This window comes from Lycorma delicatula, chromosome 1 (assembly GCF_047948215.1).
Source record: "Lycorma delicatula isolate Av1 chromosome 1, ASM4794821v1, whole genome shotgun sequence".
NCBI classification, from domain to species: domain Eukaryota; kingdom Metazoa; phylum Arthropoda; class Insecta; order Hemiptera; family Fulgoridae; genus Lycorma; species Lycorma delicatula.
Genome location: NC_134455.1, coordinates 151510690 through 151529411, shown reverse-complemented (window position 1 = coordinate 151529411; position 18722 = coordinate 151510690). Strand labels below are relative to the sequence as shown.

General features: G+C 27.7%; 2 protein-coding genes across 2 annotated transcripts; both read right to left on the bottom strand.

The window, feature by feature from the left end:
- Positions 1–236: 236 nt before the first annotated feature.
- Positions 237–4635, bottom strand: LOC142324191 (uncharacterized). The gene is made up of 2 exons (XM_075364950.1): positions 4447–4635; positions 237–1318 (listed from the first exon to the last, which is right to left on the bottom strand). The coding sequence occupies exons 1-2, from the start codon at positions 4613–4615 to the stop codon at positions 375–377; spliced, it is 1113 nt and encodes a 370-aa protein (XP_075221065.1). The 5' UTR covers positions 4616–4635; the 3' UTR covers positions 237–374.
- Positions 4636–13054: 8419 nt separating this feature from the next.
- Positions 13055–17227, bottom strand: LOC142324185 (uncharacterized). The gene is made up of 2 exons (XM_075364935.1): positions 16683–17227; positions 13055–14270 (listed from the first exon to the last, which is right to left on the bottom strand). Exons 1-2 carry the CDS (start codon positions 17212–17214, stop codon positions 13138–13140), a joined length of 1665 nt encoding a protein of 554 aa, XP_075221050.1. The 5' UTR covers positions 17215–17227; the 3' UTR covers positions 13055–13137.
- Between the last annotated feature and the right edge of the window lie 1495 nt (positions 17228–18722).

Below are 18722 nucleotides of genomic sequence, written 5' to 3'. Positions count from 1 at the left end.
AATCACTAATTTATACGTGAAAAAATAAATTAATTATAAGAAGTAAACCAGTTTTATTTCAGCTGTGAACTTGCTAGTAGCTAAACCTTTCTTTACACACAAACAATATAATTTAATAAGGATATTATGCAATTACTCATTTAATATATTTATGCCAATATGAATTAAATGTTATCACAAAAAGCAGGTTTTAAGGAATTAAAAATAATTGTAATGCAAGAAAAAATCCGTAGAAATCTAATGAAAATATCCATTTATTTCTGATAGAATTATGTACAATATTATTATGCTTGCAAAATTATGCTTAAATGTCTCATTGGAATGTTTTTCAAACCGTTGCTACTGACTACAGTAAGGCTATTGCTTTTGTGTTTTTAATTATTGTTATTCTGATTGTTTTGGTTATTATTTTGGTTATTGTTATTCTGATTGTTTTGGTTATTGTTATTCTGGTTGTTTTGGTTTTGATTATTATTATTATTATTGTATTGGTTGTTTTGATTTTGGTTGTTGTTATTACTATACTGATTGTTATTCTGGTTCTGGTTATTGTTGTAGTTGTTCTGGTTCTGGTTGTTGTTTATATTTTGGCCATACTGGTTCTGGTTGTTATAGTTATTATTGTTGTAATTCTGATTATTATTATTATTGTACTGGTTATTGTTTTCGTTAAAATTATTATTACTGCATTGGTCGTTATTTTGGTTGTTGAAGTAGTTACAATTGTTGCATTGGTTCTGGTTGTTGTTATTATTGCAGTTGTACTGGTTGTTGTAATTGTTACAGTTGTTGTTGCAATTACAGTTTTGGTTATTATTATAGTTATTACAACAGTTCTGGTTGTTGCAGTTGTTCTGATTGTTGTTGTTGTTACAGTAATTCTGGTTATTGTTGTTCTGGTTGTTATTGTTGTAGTTGTTGTTATTGTTGTATTGGTTCTGGTTGTTGTAGTTGTTATTGTTGTATTGGTTCTGGTTGTTGTAGTTGTTATTGTTGTATTGGTTCTGATTTTGGTTGTTGTTATTATAATTGTTGTTCTGGTTGTTGTTCACATTTTGACCATACTGGTTTTGGTTGTTGTTATTTTGATTTTGGTTATTGTAGTTATTGTCATAATTCTGATTTTGATTGTTGTTATTATTGTAGTTGTTTTGATTGTTATTGTTGTACTGATACTGATTATTGTTGTTGTTACTGAACTGGTTGTTGTTATGGTAGCTATTCTGATTGTTGTTGTTGTACTGGTTTTGGTTCTGGTTGTTGTAGTTCTGGTATTCGTTCACATTGCTTGAAACCTGGTTGTTTCCAACAGCGATTCCTGAAAAAAAAAAAAATAAGTATAGTCAGATTTTATTTGAGATTTCATTCATTAAATTTTTTTTATCATTGAATATTAATTTGTCGAAATTACAGTTTTTTCTTTGCTTGAAATTTTTTCTGAACAGAACTACAGTTTACCACAATCAATACAGTACAATTTATATACTCGTATGCTATCTAATTCTGCTTTATGTACTGTAATAGTTTATCTTTGTGAACTAATTATACTTAGAAGATTCTTTTCTTCTACTATTCCAAAATCTAAAGACATTTACTAATGGACATCTATAAATTGCAAAGAAACAAAAAACAAGATTTACCAGATTGTTAGTATGTACTTTCTAAATAAATGGAAATGTGTTGAGGAATGTTCTTGATTGTAGTCTTTAAATGAGCTTCTGTTAATACATTTCCAGAGCTCCGAAAGAGGTAGTGATTTTTGTTTCATCATAAAAATGTAGATCTGATTTTGTCATGTTGATCTAAAGGTACTGAGACTCTGGAATTATGAATTCTAGGAATTTAGTAATATTCTTGGGATTGTGATTTTTATTATCTTCAAAAATTATAAGATATATCTGTGTAGTTTATATGTGTATATGTCTTTACATTTTAAAACAAACTTAAAGAAAATTTAGCTACCTAAAATGTATATAATCTACATTTGGCATAAAAGAAAAATTAAGTATTTATTGTCACATTGCTAAACTTACACATCTAATAAACTTTATGTAAAAATTGCTTCTCTCATCTAATTTAGTTTACCTGACTATTGTCACATAGAATTATGCTGGAAGGCAAAATACTAACACAATACATAACAGAAGAAATATAAATACATGTTAGTAATTAATTATTTACTTAAAGCTTTAACATGAACATGTTGACCTCGGACCACTTAGTAGCTGAGAAGTTTAAGCGTTCTCTAATGTGACGGAAGTGTAGGTGGGTAAGATTATTGGGATTAAACATTGAAATAGCTGCAAGATAATTACTTTAAACACAGCCATGTTTTATATATATTTTTTTTTTTTTTGTCTTCAGTCATTTGACTGGTTTGATGCAGCTCTCCAAGATTCCCTATCTAGTGCTAGTCGTTTCATTTCAGTATACCCTCTACATCCTACATCCCCAACAATTTGTTTTACATACTCCAAACGTGGCCTGCCTACACAATTTTTCCCTTCTACCTGTCCTTCCAATATTAAAGCGACTATTCCTTAGTATGTGGCCTATAAGTCTGTCTCTTCTTTTAACTATATTTTTCCAAATGCTTCTTTCTTCATCTATTTGCCGCAATACCTCTTCATTTGTCACTTTATCCACCCATCTGATTTTTAACATTCTCCTATAGCACCACATTTCAAAAGCTTCTATTCTTTTCTTCTCAGATAGTTTTATATATATTGCTTAATTATTTGTCTGAATATTGGGGTATAGAGATCATTCGGGGTTTTAATTAATGCGTATTTTTATGATTTTTAATTCAAGGCTCGCATAAACTGAAATTTATGTAACAAAATTTAATATTGTTGACAAACTCGTACTTAATTAACTTTGCTGATAAGACATTTTTATGAAATTATTTATTCTTACGTATTTCAACACTGTTTGAAATATTTCTGCTTTTGCAAACACCTTGTCTTATCTTAATTTAGACGTAGATATTTGAAGTACAGTCGTCTGATTTTTTTTATTTCCTACAACTCCTTAAACCAAGCTTTAAAAAATTAAATAAGGCTTAAACGTAAGCCTTCTTTAATTTTTTAAATGCCTTATTGATTTATTTTCTTGAAATCTGAATTACAGTTAGACTTATTTTGCTCAATTTTAATTATAGTTAAATAATTTTTTGGGTATCATTTCTATGAACAAATGTATGGAAAAGTATGAGTATTTCAATAGTAAAATAATTGCATATATTTCATTCTTTTATAGGATTCTGTGTTTGAATATGAGTGGGCCAGATTATGTAAGCTGAATAATTGTATTATGTACAGTAATAAAATAACAGCACATCCAAACGTATCCGTTACTATTAAATACCGAATGCGTCTAAAACGAATTACTGTATGACTGTTGTTCACATTATTACTGTTGCCAATGTTAATTAAATAAAAAAGAATTGAGAAAAATATACATCATAATTATTTGATTGGATGTCATTAATATTTCATGTATGATTTATCAATATGACGTACAAATACAAATTTGTACTAAGAATAACAATTAATTATTCATTTATATATTTTTTTATCAATTCTTTGAAATGATTAGGTACATATAATGCAATATGACTAAGTTATATGTTGGTTACATCCCAACCCCGTAGGGGAAGACACCCGCCTAGTGACGTTCCGGTCGCCCCCCCCCCGTTCATTGCTCTGTTGGGCTTTAACGGGATATATATGTTGGTTACAGCTATGTTGAAAGTGTTTTTATAACATTTAGAATTAAGAGTGGAAGACGTTAACGTTTACCTCAAATCCATGGCAGTATCAGCCATACGATAATCAAGGGTTACAAATAATAATAATACATGTGTTCGCGATGATTATAATACGGATTTACAATCCCAAGAATTCTTATTTTCTATAATGTTATTAACATTTTAAAATTATCAATCATAAAGCTTCCTTTGAAATATTATTTTTCTATATAAAGTACAATACTATGTTTTTTAAAGTAATTGTTGATTTTTAAATTACAATTTTTTAACATTTTGAGGTTAAAATCAGCGATTTAGTATTAAAAAAAAACAAAGCAATATTTACCTCATTTGTGATAGTATTTTTATTTTTTATTATATCAACTACTGTTACTTTTTCATCTATTAAGTATGATAGATATAAAAGAGTGATTACTAAGTAAATATGTTTTTTGAGTAGAATGCATGTATACGCTTATGTGTACACAATTTTTGCCATTTCACAGGGTTATGAATTGAATGAAAAGAAATAAAGAAAATTATAATAATTGAAAAAAAAAAACAGTCTACGTAACCAATTATTAAGTAAATTATGGAGTTTCTATATTTCGCTAAGCGACTTGAATATTTAAGAAATATAAATATTTTCGTTAAATAAATGTAAATCAATTAAATTTGTAATTATCCGATGCACTCACCATTTTGATTTTGGTTGTTGTTCTGGTTTTGTTGTTGATTAGCTGGACTTACTGGGTTCTGATCATAGAATGATCTGGTAAACCATTGCCATTTGCTCTGTCCGTAAGGTTGGACGGCGGCAGCAGCGAAGCTAACGATCACCAATAGTACCAATGAGGACTTCATCATGTTTGAAGGTGACCATAGTATGTGTATTGCTGTCTTATATACTAATTCAATATCATCTCTCGCCTGATATAAAGTTTAAGGTCACCGTTTATTGGTTGTTTTCAATAAATTTAGAAAACAAAAGAAAAAATTATCAATATGATTAGAAAAACATTTTATAAATTAAATTTTGAAAAATTTTCTTTTTTTCAATATTTGTTGTTTAAATTTATATTATAATAGAATGACATTTAAAAACTAATTTATTTTTTTGCTTACTAAAGCAATTGGTGAAATCTGAGTTTTTCAAAACTCAAACGAGATTATAAATTGTAATCACCCAATTAAATATTTTTCTTATAGCGTTTTAAGATATTAGTAAATTTGTTAATTAAAATAATTTTTGGGTCTTCAGTCGAGTGTTTTAACAGCGTTCTATATTCCATTTTGTTCTGTTCTAATCTTTTAACCTCATTACATTTAGTATATTCTTCTTGTTTGTTTCATATATTTCAGGTTTTACCTTCCTCTACAGTTTTTACTTTTTACATTCGATTACATTACCAAACTAACCATGTCTTGATACGTAATCGACCAACTTAGTTCTTTTCTTTAGTTTATTCTTGCTTAAGTCCTTTTCTCTCCTATCCAGCTTCATCGAATTTATCAGCGCACCTATTTTTAACATTCTCCTCTAACACCACTTTTCAATATTTTTTTTTTATTTTCCTATCTGTCCTGTTGTCCACATTTTACTACCATAAAGTACACTCCAACAAATAATTTTAAGAATTATTTTTTAAAAGATTATTCTTTAAAATCATACGTGCATTTGATATTAGCAGATCTATTTTCTGGACGAAAAATTTTCCTATGCTTATGTTAGTTTACTTTTTTGTGTGCATTACTTCATCAGTCCTTTGTAGTTATAGTATCTTAACAATAAAATTTTCCTACATCTTATATATTGTGTTCACTTATCTTAATATTTAATTCTTCATTTTCTTCCTTTCTGCTACATGTAATAACCTTTATCTTTTTTTATTGATTTTCAGAGTACTTCTTTCCTAGCAATGTATCCATACTATTCATTATTTATTGCAACTCATCTTTAGTTTCTGCCAAAAGAAACCATATCGTCAGCAAATTTTTAAATCTTTATTTCTTCTCCTTGGGTTTCCTATCAATTTTTTTTTCAAATCCTGCTCTACTTCTTCTACATTCAAGTTGAAAAATAGCGGGGACGGATTATATTCTTGTCTCACTTCTTTCTGAATTAGGGGTCGTCTTTATTAATTTTCTACACTTTTGCATATTGCGATATTCTTAAACAGGTTGCAAATAAATCTTCTTTCTTTTTTAAATCTATTTTTAAAACTTTAAATATTATTTAAATATAGATAATATTAATAGATAGTATCAGCAGTACAATTACGTTTTCAAAACGGGGTAAAAAAAATTTATATCAAAATTTTGAATCTCACTGGTTTTTACAGCGACCACACAAATAAAATTAATTAAAATTTTATAAGCTTAAAAAAAGTATAACTCTTTTCTATTTTTTTTGTGTGGAGAAAACCGTTATTTTTTATAAATCTGAAATAAAAAGATGAGAAAGTTATCGGATTCCGCTTACCTAAAAATGCCATATCAATCGATTGTGTTGTGAAGGCATTTATTCTGGAAGTTAAATTAAAAGTGAAATTAATTTCAAATTTCATCGCTTATTTATTTCATTCTTAATTTTACTGAAATAATTTAAAGTCCTGTTAATGATCCATTTGGATACTTCCTCACGAAACCTCATTTAGATCCACTAACCGTTTTTGCGTGGTTACAATTTCTATACGTAAAGCAATTTTTATTGCAGAATGCAATTAAAGTAATCAACGCAAAATATTAGTAACATGCTGCTCCCTTCTGGATGCATTCGTGATGATAAATTATCTATCGATGAGAGGTTCATCGTTGCCTCGAAAGGATTCGAGCTTAATGGGTTGATGTAATTCGTCCTGTGTTAGATCGTACTGTGTCACTTATTTCTTGATTCTTTATTTTCCATTTTACCTTCTGAGAGTATAAATTTGTTGGGAGATAGTGAAATGGTCCAGGTGAGGCTGTCTGGGATTGATGATTCTGAAAATTCTTGTTATGATCTGGAAGGGGCCTGTCTGTTGTAGAATTGTTTTCCAAAAACTACAATCATCCTAATCATCGATGTACCTATAAGCTTAAAGCCGCGAGACTTAATTACAATTGCATATTATCTCGTTTTACGTCGTTATTTCTTATAAAATTACGTAACGTGTGTGTGTAACTGTATGTCGGTTGGTTGGTGGATGGAAGTGCTAAATATTTATTTTTTAAAAAAACACTGATGAAGGTGTTTTAAGAGATTTGTAAAAAAATCGTCGAAGAACGAACAATTTGTGTGGTCTCATCATCGGATTTCATCAAAGTATTGATAAGACAAAAAATTCACGTTTAAATTTGTGTAGTAATTTCATTTTTATGGATTAAAAACCCGTTTATACTTTCCTATTTTCATTTTATCTTTTGTATTTCGATTACTTTTGCTTCACGCCCAAAAATTCTTAACTTATTTAGGATTCCAAGATGATTAAACTTTGATTTTGGAAATATGAAAATATATGAAGATAGGTACGGTAGTTTTTAGACAGGAAAAGATAATATAATAGGTTTCTATAAATAGCAGGGTGTATGGTCTTATGTGTTACACAATTTACTTATATTTAGCTAATACATTTGGTATCTTCTGTAACTGACCTCTATTGACTACTGTTATCTTGTTTATTTAAAAACTACAATTTGCAATTTTTTTCAAATTAAACCACTTTTAATATAATTTCGATAAATTTACCCGACTGTTCCATAAAAATTGATAGGATAATAATCAAGGAGTGTTCTGAGTTAAAAAAAAAAGAAGTAATTTAATGTAGTTATTAGAAATCTACTGAAAAATTCTAGTGATGAGAACACGGAATTAAAAATAAGATTTCATTTATTTACATTAATTTCTTCAGTTTATTTAAGTTAAGCCAATTTTTTTCAGTCGTTTCTAAGTTGGGATGATTGTATCAGGAGTTTTTTCTGACTTAATGAATATGTGGTACGTGTATTTATTGTTGGAAAACTGTCAAGCTTTTTGGGTATATTGGCTTTGCTTAGTGCTACTATGTATTTGTCAATCTACAATGTATTTGAAAATACAAATATATCTAATTCATATTAAATATCGCATTGTGGTTGAAATACTTTTTGTACTTTCCAATAACAGGTTAATTCAAACCAACCTTCTAATATTTATATTGTATTAATAGAAAGGATTATCTAAAAATGATAATATAAATGTCATTCTTATTTATTACCTTAGTAGACTGATGAAATTTCTTACCATTCATTTATTTGAAATATCGAAAGGTAGTCTTCAACGGCTGAAAGTTAATTCTGAGAACATGTCAAAGTATAATATTTCTTCTTGCCGCTTGTTAATCGTTAAACTAATGGTTGTGGCTTAGTGTTATTTTTTTAAGAACCATTTTTGAATTATTTATTTAATCATAGTTCATTTCCATATTGTATGAAGTTGTAAATAAAAATTGAGCACCGTCAGTGCATGGTGTAATTAGCTAAGGGCCGCTGTTGGAAATTTCGCAGCATTATCCCAATTTTGTGCTAAAAACGGTTGACAAATGGTACATGTTGCACGACAATGCGAGTACACATGTGAAATGTATCTGTGATCCATTGTTACAGAGAATATTTGCATATGAATTCTACATTCACCCACCACAACAGTCTAAACATAACTCCTAGTAACAAGCTACAGGAAATCTTTCGTGAATAAAGATTTCCTATAGCTCCTAGCTTTGTCTTTGTTAGTCCTCTGAGTTTTATAATTGACCTTTTAGCAATTTATATAGCACAAAGCAAACATAAATTTAAGTGTGTGCTAAATTAAACTGATTATAAAATTAAATGCTGGAAAGATTGCAGATTGATGGAAACTTCACTGATTCATTCAAGATTGACAAATTACAAATTGATCAAGCATGAACAATAATGCAATGATATTTGTTTTTATTCTGCTGAGTATGTACAATAGATCAAAAAAATTATTATTATATTCTTTGGCTTTTGCAAGTTTCATTACTTCATGCAGAGGAGGCTGTGTAATTATAATGATATCATGATGAAATCACAGTTTTACTCACTGTGATATTTTAAGCGATCAATTAAACCTCTATATTCACTGCATTCTTACTGAGAATTAACTGATGACTGTAATATGTAATCGGTATAAAGGGTCAACAAGACGATCTCTGGTAAAGCCCATTATGACCGTAGGAAATCAGTGATTTTAAGAGTTCTGTATAGCTAAATAATTAGACTGTAGTACTAATAATATTCATTAAAGTGATGAAAAGGATCCAATTCTACAGATCTTTTAAGAAAGAAGTAGTGCTTTAAAGGGTGCGTTTTGATTAATTATTGCCACTAAATTTTATTCCAATAAACGTATTGTAATTTTTTCAATTTTGTAATTTTTAAGAAATTATATTTTTTGCAACACATAGAAACAACTCAGTTTCTCTTCGATACATTTTTTGTAGATTTTTTTAATATCTTTTTTAAATAAGTTTTTTAAACGACATACTGTCAAAAAAGGAACGTGAACGTGAACAAAAATGGAATAAACTTATCCTGTCAAAGAATGTTGATTTACAGCTAACAATATCCAAACCCTTTATCCAAAACTTTCACAACTTAATAAAATTCTAACACCCACATCATGAAATATTGTCTGTTCTCTAATACGGTTGATTTCTTTTTTATTTTTAAATTTTATACAAAATATATCTACAATGTTTTTAAACATAAATTACAATTTCTTAAGTTTGCAATGCAAATATTTGATTTATTTTTTTATATGATAAAACTGGGAGAGGCGTATTTTTCAAATAAAATTTGTAAGAAGACATTTCACCACTTACAAACTTTAATCAAACGAGGATTATTGAACTTCTAGTAAAAAAAAGGTTATTAGATGAAAACAACACATTCCAACCAGGAACTTTCAAATTCTGTACCCATATAGCATAATTGTATACCATTATTATGTATTATGTCCGCTACATGGTAAGAAGTTTAAAGACAATGATGATGTCAAAGAAAATGTGCCAAACTGGCTCTGACATAAAGATAAAGGATTGCTTGCAAAGAAAGTTGCTAAATAAGCTGATTCAAAGATGATACAAGTGTATTAATATTGCTGGAGATCATGATGAAAAGTGAAAAACTGTCACATTGTTTAAATATACTGTTTGAACTCCAGAGTCATTTGTATCTTTAATTATTGAATAACTATCACATATTCCTTCATCTGGTATACAGAAGAAATGCATTTTGTATACTATTACTTTTTTCTTAAGTGATCCCTTATGAAAATATTTAATATATATCTTTCTATATCTTTCAATAAGAGAAGGATAGGTTTCTAGGACAATATTTGAAAATTAAGGTATTGATACAATTTCAATCAGATTATGACAAATCCATCTTCCAAATTTTTTTGGGATCAGTTAGGTTATTCATGGATGATATGCAATTTGAGATAAACGAATCACACTTATTTATTGAAATGTCATTGAACAATAAATGAACAGTCACTGAACTCTCTTAACTACTATTCTAAGAAAATACTCACTCTTATTTAAGGAGGAAATATTAAAAAAACGTGAATGGAAGACAGTTTACTTCGTCAACTGTCATCAAGTAAACTCTTCACGTAGCAAAGTACTGAAGTCAAAATATCCACATTAGACGGATCCAAAGATTCTTTATTTTGCAGTTTTATTATGTAAATGTTTAAAAACAAAATTAACTGATATGTAAAAAAAAAGATTCTGTAACACACATTTTCACAAGCGATAAAGTTATAAATTGTTGAAAATCATTAGAAATTGATGAAAATCCAGCAAAAGGTTGCAGAATTTTTTCAGATCTCAATATTTTGGGAAAGGACTTTCATTCTAATATGCACTGTAATATCCATTTAATATGCACTGTAATAGGAAATTAGAAATCGCCTATGATAAAATCATTAGAATTATGTTTATACATTACACTATATTTATTCTTATCTAAATATTAAGTTTTATGGAATTTGTTTGTTTTGCAGAAACTTATCCAGAATAAAATGTATTCAAAAAAAATAAATAAAAAAGTTGAGATAAAATTCAGGTGTGAATTTAATAGTAATAATACGTTAGAACAGATTGGTTTTTTAAAAAAAATTTCATACTACTTTGAAACTAAAAAGAAAATTGGTTTCATTCTTAAATAGCAAGCAGAGATTTCTATCATAAATATTTTTCAAAGATTCATTTTTTCAAATAGTTGCTAAAAAACCTGGTAATGATACCTCATACTTGTATACTGCTTTGTCAGTATTTCCATTCTGAAACCATAAAATTGGATATTCTTTTATTTATTTAGTTTTCTTGTAAATTGTGTTATATGATGGTTAGAATACACCTACTTGAATTTATTTGTTACCAATAACTCTAATAATGTAAAATGATCTTATATAATAAATGATCTTATGTCCCAATATCACTTTATATCCTCCAATGATTTTATAAAGGAAATATAAGTAAAGTAGCATATGATAGGCATAAAACGATGCTACTCAAATACAGCATTGAACATTACGCCCCAAAAAATGAAACACTTTTCCATAAAACTTTTGACTTAATCTAATGGTCTTATGGTGCAGTTTAAAGAAAAAAAATTATGATGAAGAGTGAATTACGTCTTTTATAGATTTTGTTATTACAGTAATCCTTTAGTCTTTTCTTTTTTTTTATATAATTCTTAAAATTTATTTCAAAAAGTGTCCAAATTTAATTTCATGTAGGTTCTTCTAATTAATGTAGTTTAAAATTTCTGAAGATTGGCTTATCCACTATTAGAATAAAACTGTATAATATATCAAAATAAAACAATATGCTCTATTAACTTGAAATTCATTATTAGGAAAGTTAAAATTGTCTCTTTTCTTTTAAATATTCATTTTTTCTGTAATTTTGTCAGTTTTGAAGGTATGGTAAAGAAAAATACTGTTATCAACAAAAATTTGATTTATAATTATAAAATCTAGAAGAATAGGAACGCTTATTAGTTTAAAAAAAATGTATTTAGTGAAAATGAGATTATTTGTAACTCTACATGAGAGATTTATTTATTCTTACAAATCGAATGTAAAATAGATAAATCACGGTTAACAAAGCTTGTTCATGTTTTTCATAAAAAAATAGAGTTTAAAGGATACTTCTTTCTTTTTCATAACTAATTAATAAAAATTATTATTTATAATACTGTACATTAATAATAATTATTGATTTTTATGGATCAAAGAATCCTTTTTATTAACTATCTAGGTATCACATCAAGTTTAAAAATTTAATTGTTAGATATAGATGAAAATGAAACCATAAATAATTTCTAGGGAGTTTTATGGAAAAGTGTTTCATTTTTTGGGGAGTAATTTTCAATGCTGTATTTGAGTGGCATCGTTTTTATGCCTATCATATGCTACTTTACATATATTTTCTTTATAAAATATAACTCATAATGTGTAATAATAACTATAAGAATATAGTTTTGAAATATCAAAACTAAACTTACTGACACGATCATTGGTTTCACCAGTGATAAAAAATGTTATTAGGAAGTGTTTTTATAAAAGAAATCTTTTTTTTTGCAACTTGGTAGGATTTGTATATCATTATTATTATAACTTTAAAGCCTGTGTAAGCAGTTCCTAAGTATGCAATCAAACTTATTTACATTGCTTTATCAATCAATATGATTTTAATTAACAATTTAAACTTATATACGTATATACATTGCATTAGTGTTTATACGCATTGTCAATGCTCATATTACTTTATGATATGTGAATTGAATTACTTAGAGAATAGAACGATGTAACATTTTCAAAACATTTTGACACATTCATCAAGTAATAAGTACATCAAGTAATTGTAACAATTATCAAGATTGTATAGATATAAGCATTCTAATGTAAGAATGCACTTACACTCAATAAACTTTTTGAAATTGCAAGAAAATTTCACATCTTTCACTTAATTCACTCGAAAACATCACAAATATTATTCAGTTCATTAATACAAATTAATGCATATATAAATTACATAATATTTGTTCGTATAGTAATGCAGTTTCTGAAGTTGAAAGTAGGGCATGTAGATAAAGGAATTTACTCTGATATAAAAACAAACACTACTGGTTAAATCCAGCTTTATATAATAATAGTTCTGACCTTTTTACCAAGAAAAGTACTTTGAGCAGATAATTAGAGAGCGGTGGAGGAGAATATGACATATATGATTAATAATGAAAACAAAAACAAGATTTATCATTTAGATTATTTATTTAAATAATAAATTCTAATACATTTCAAATGTTGTATTTTGGTTTTGGTATTCAGTCTACATTTAGATTGCCAATTTCAATGACTGGATCCAGTTTTTGCTGACAACGTTTCGATTAATTTTACTGATGGCATTTTGGTTATTGTTGTTGGATTGATTGTTCTTGGCATTCTGATTCTTTTGATTATTATCTTGGTTGTTGTTATTATTTTGGTTTTGGTTATTGTAGTTGTTGTTTTGGTTTTGGTTATTGTAGTCGTTGTTTTGGTTTTGGTTATTGTAGTTGCTGTTTTGGTTTTGGCTATTGTAGTTGCTGTTTTGGTTTTGGTTATTGTAGTCGTTGTTTTGGTTTTGGTTATTGTAGTTGCTGTTTTCGTTTTGGTTTTGGTTATTGTAATTGTTGTTCTGGTTGTTGTAATTGCAATTATTCTGGTTGTTAAAATTGTTGTTATTGTTGCATTGGTTGAAATTATTACCACAGTTGTTCTGGTAGTTGTTGCAGTTGTTCTGGTTATTGTACTGATTGTTATTATTGCAGTTGTTCTGGTTGTTATTATTGTTGTTATATTGGTTGTTGTTATTGTAGTTGTTGTATTGATTCTGGTTCTGGTTATTGTTGTTGTTGTATTGGTTCTGATTGTTGTTATTATAGTTCTGGTTGTTATTGTTGTATTGGTTCTGGTTCTGGTTGTTGTAGTTATTATTGTTTACATTCTGGCCATACTGATTCTGATTGTTGTTCTGGTTATTGTTGTAGCTATTTTGGTTGTTGTTCTGGTTCTGGTTGTTGTTATTGTAGTTATTTTGGTTGTTGTTGTTGTTATTGAAGTTGTTCTGGTTGTTATTGTTATATTGGTTCTGGTTGTTGTTATTATAGTTGTTCTGATTCTGGTTATTGTTGTTGTAGCTATTTTGATTATTGTTTTGGTAATTGTTATTGTTATATTGGTTCTGGTTGTGGTTGTTGTAGTTGTTATTATTGTTTACATTCTGGCCATACTGATTCTGATTGTTGTTGTAGCTATCTTGATTGCTGTTCTGGTTATTGTTGTTATAGCTATTTTGGTTGTTGTTCTGGTTCTGGTTGTTGTTGTTATTCTGGTAGTTGTTGTTCTGGTACTGGTTCTGATTGTTGTTGTTCTGATACTCGTTCACGTTATTTGAGACTGAGTTTTGGTTGTTTTCACTGATGTTTTCTAAAAAAAAAAAAAACAATTTTGGTTTAGAAATTGTTTCATTTTTATTTTTTCATAAATATTTTTATAACTCTGGAGTGTAGAATTTGTTGATACTACATTTTTATCCAACAAATAAATGTATATTTCAAAAAAATATTATGCATGCATTAGTTGTAAATTGTAAGCAACTGTAGAATTTAAAAAATAAATTCTAGAAAATCTAAAATCAGTAACAGAAATAAAATCAATACATATATTAAGAAATATATATAGTATCAGTAGATTGTTATAATGGATTGATATTTCAGTGTTTTATTTGTTCTTATTACTTCCTTCTACGAAGTAAAGGAAGTACTTCGTAGATCGCGAAAAATTCGGTTTCCAGATTTCAACGAAATATCCATTCTTTTGATTATTGTGAATTCTTTTGAATCCATTTTGACTAGTTTCGGCGTATCGTCTGTACGTACTTATGTAACTCGCATAACTCAAAAACGATTAGCCGTAGTATGTTGAAATTTTGGATTTAGGACTGTTGTAACATCTAGATGTGCATCTCCACTTTTGATTGGAGTCTACTGAACCAAAAGTGTCCATACATTTATCTTAACTACAGTAATAAGCCCTCATTGAGAGCTTTTCAATGATTTATCATAAGTGGTACTTATTTTCATTGGTTCCAGAGTTATAGCCAAATAAAAGTTTTATTTAATGAAATATATGGATCTTAGGGGACGGCACATCTGTTCAAATCAGAGTTCATCTCCTTTTTTTAATTTTTTCTTTTTTAATTTAAATATATTGATTTATTAATAATTATTAACCTCTCATTGTAAAAAAATTTACGATGAATAATAGTTCAACAATACAAAAAAAAGAAAAAATATCAGAAGTTTTTAATGAAATAAAATTATATGTACTTTTCATTAAAAAAAAAAAAAGTGTAAATGTAATTTAATAGGCGTACAAGGAAGTCTTGTATTGTCCGCATCAGATTTTTTTTTTAAGGAAAATAATTTCTATATTTTATGAGTTATTAGTATTTGTTTTTAAAATATATCAAATTTTTGTTTTATGTCAATCTGGAAAAGAACTATTCGCAATATTCTTTGAAACAAAATATCTAATATATTCAACAGTAACGAATAAAACCTGAGCTTGATAGTTAAATTTAAATTTAGTGCAAATTGGTTTAATTATTTTTTTTAAATTATTTTTTGCATGGTTTTGGAAGAAAGAAATTATGAATAATACTAGTTGAGTTTCTTTTTATCTGTTAACTTTTTTCACATAATTTAAAAATAAGTATTAAAAAATATTTTTTTTTAAATTGTTAAATAAAAATATACCGAAATTAAATACATATTTCTAAAATATGTTTATATTTAATTCAAAACTAAAGATTTTATGCTGATTAATCTGAGGAACCATAAAATTTTAATTATAACTAAAAAATCTGACGACAAAGTTCTATTGCTTTCGTGCCATTGGTTATTTTTCTTGTGTGGAGGAAAAATAATTATAAGTGGAAAAGTTACCTAAGATTTCTTTTGGAGTAAGGGTACTAAAAAATGTACCAGCAATCAGCTATTTTATCAGTTATAATTTAGTACAATTTTTTAAATTAATATTTTAAACACTAAATTATAAATTTAAGAAAAATAGTTAAAAAAACTCAGTTTTGACTGATAATTTTGGCATTTTTGTTGATAATAAGAGAAATAAAGTTATAATCATAATGATCTAATTTTTCTAGGTGATCTGTCATATCCCAAAAGTCGTTCAAGAAAATGGAATGGCCTTAATAAGGTTAATAAGCATCCATACCAGACTTATTAAGGAAAGTGAAACTTAATTAGTGAACGTGAAAGAGACACTTTCAATATTATGTAAACAAACGATTGCAGGAAATGTGATACAAAACAGATTACTGTCAAAAATGGCATAGTTTATCAAAATAATAAGCATCTCAAGCGAAGTTTACTTGATGTAGTGTGAAATGAAATACTTTTCCGTAACATTTTTCAATATGAAACTCTTTAAAAGAATATTGATAATACTCGTAAGATTGAATAAAAGTGTAAAAATAACAATTTTTTTTTTACACTAGACTAATATTTAATGCAAATTTTTAAAGACTAATTTTGTATTCTTTCAAAGAAAATGATCTGAAGAATTAAAATGCGTATCTATTCATCTAAGTATGACGTGATCTTTAAATAAAATTCGATCTTAATGGGAAAAGTAAATTTATGCAGTAAATTATTCGACTATTGTGAGACTCCGTTGAATATTTTATTGGTAAATTAAAAACTTTTACTTCAAAATTATAGTTACTAAAAGAAATAGCTCTAAAAAAAGGAAAAAGAAAATATTATAAATCAAATGATAATTACATAATAAATATATTTAACCAGGTATCGTACTCACCATTTTCGTTTTGGTTGTTCTGGTTGTTGTTTTGGTTACTGTTATTCTGATTATTCACGTTTTGTACATACTGATTGTTATTGTTGTTCTGGTTCTGGAACTGGTTGTTGTTTTGATTTTGTGCGTTCTGATTGTTTCCATTTTGGTTGTTGTTATTGAACTGGTTATTATTTTGATTGTTGTTGTTCTGGAACTGGTTGTTGTTATTTTGGTTGTTGCTCTGGAATTGATTGTTATTGAAATTGTTGTTCTGGAACTGGTTGTTGTTGTTTTGATTGTTGTTGTTATTTACATTCTGTCCATTTTGGTTGTTATTGTTATTAAAATTATTACTGTTCTGGTTGTTGTTATTGTTGTTGTCGTTGAAGTATGCAGGAACGTTGTTGTTCTGGTTGTGTTGCTGATGAACTGGAGTTACGGCGTTTTGGTTATTGTATGAATTAGCAAACCACTGTCGTTTGCTTTGTCCGTAAGGTTGGACAGCAGCAGCAGCGAAACCAACGAGCACCAATAGTACCAATGAAGACTTCATGTTGAAAGCGGTGTTAGCCTACTAACAGCAACCTTATATACTTATTTATTATCATTAACTACTGAATGTCAGCGGTTGGGTCAAAGTTATCTCGCTGTTGGAAATAAATTTTAAAAAAATTATCGTATAAATTGATTTGTTTTAGTAAAAATATAGTAAAATTTATTGCGATTTTTAACCTTTTTTTGTTTACAATCTTTTTTTTTATTGAAGTATATATTTTAAAAATTATGCCTAAAATACCCTTGCAATTATCTTTATTTCATTAAGAAATTCGGCTAAAAAAAGACCTATATATTTTTTTACTTTTATCAATGTAACATCTTGAAAATAAATGCATTTATATATCGGTCGAAACTTCTAACTTTTAGTCAGATTTACGGAAGTTAATATTTAAAAATATTGTTCTCTATATTCATATATATATATATATAAAATACATACATTTTACAATATTTTACAAACCTGACATACGCCACTCTTTACTATCGCTCTCTTTCTGTTTAGCCTCCGGAACCATCGTAAGGTATTACTTCAGAGGATGAATGAGGATGGTATTATGAACGTAAATGAAGTGTAGTCTTGTACAGCTTCAGTTCGACCATTCCTGAGGTGTGTGGTTAATTGAAACCAATCACCAAAGAACAACGGTATCTACGATCTAGAGTTCAAATCCGTAAAAAAGTAACTACCTTTATTAGGATTTCAACCTTAGAACTCTAGACCTTGAAATCAGCTGATTTGCGATGACGAGTTCACCACTAGACCACCCGATGCGTTACACACTTTACTGTCTGCTAAAATTTATGTAAATTTCTGTTGCTCCTCTTTAGATTTCCACTGTTTACTCCCATATTCTATGTATTCATAAATGTCAGTTTTTTATAATGCGCTAGCGAACGGAATATTATTTTGTTACTATCAGAAATTAGAATGATAAACTTAATATTTATGATAGTTGATTAATAAAAAATATTTACAGATGTTATTTTAGCTTAGGATAACAGTGTTATAATGTCCTTTTCAGTGCATCCGTCTACCGATATGAATCAAAGAATTCTGTATTCGCCTTGTCCCCTGTTCTCTTGTTTCATGTTCTAGTTATGTCTCTAGTTATTTTACCCGTAAAATCTTTTATCTCAAGTTAATTTACTGTATCTCTTGCTTTATTTTCAAGTTATACCTTTTACTTTTATAAGTCTTCTAGTATATTTGACTTTCCTTTTTCTTGGCTTTTCCTTACTTTTTTAATCGTTTTAAACCAATTGTACTTTAGTTTGTCACCTAAAACAGTTAACTTTTTTTTTTTTTTATTATTCTCGAAAAAAGACTATTCTTTTCAATAATTGCTCAGTTATTACTTTTTCATTCTAACTTGATCCATTATCTAATTTTAAAACTTTTTAAGCTCTGCATCTTTTGAATTTTTCCTTTACTATCTATGTATAATAATGGATGCAAGAATTAAAGTTTACTGTAACTGCAAAAGTTAAAATTTACTGCTTTCA

Bases quoted from the DNA above. Each gene is read 5' to 3' on its own strand.
- LOC142324191 (XM_075364950.1), bottom strand. From the start codon at position 4,615: ATGATGAAGTCCTCATTGGTACTATTGGTGATCGTTAGCTTCGCTGCT. The intron at 1,319-4,446 runs GTGAGTGCATCG...TTTTTTTTTCAG, and splicing joins CAACAACCAAAATCAAAATG to GAATCGCTGTTGGAAACAAC.
- LOC142324185 (XM_075364935.1), bottom strand. From the start codon at position 17,214: ATGAAGTCTTCATTGGTACTATTGGTGCTCGTTGGTTTCGCTGCTGCT. The intron at 14,271-16,682 runs GTGAGTACGATA...TTTTTTTTTTAG, and splicing joins GAACAACCAAAACGAAAATG to AAAACATCAGTGAAAACAAC.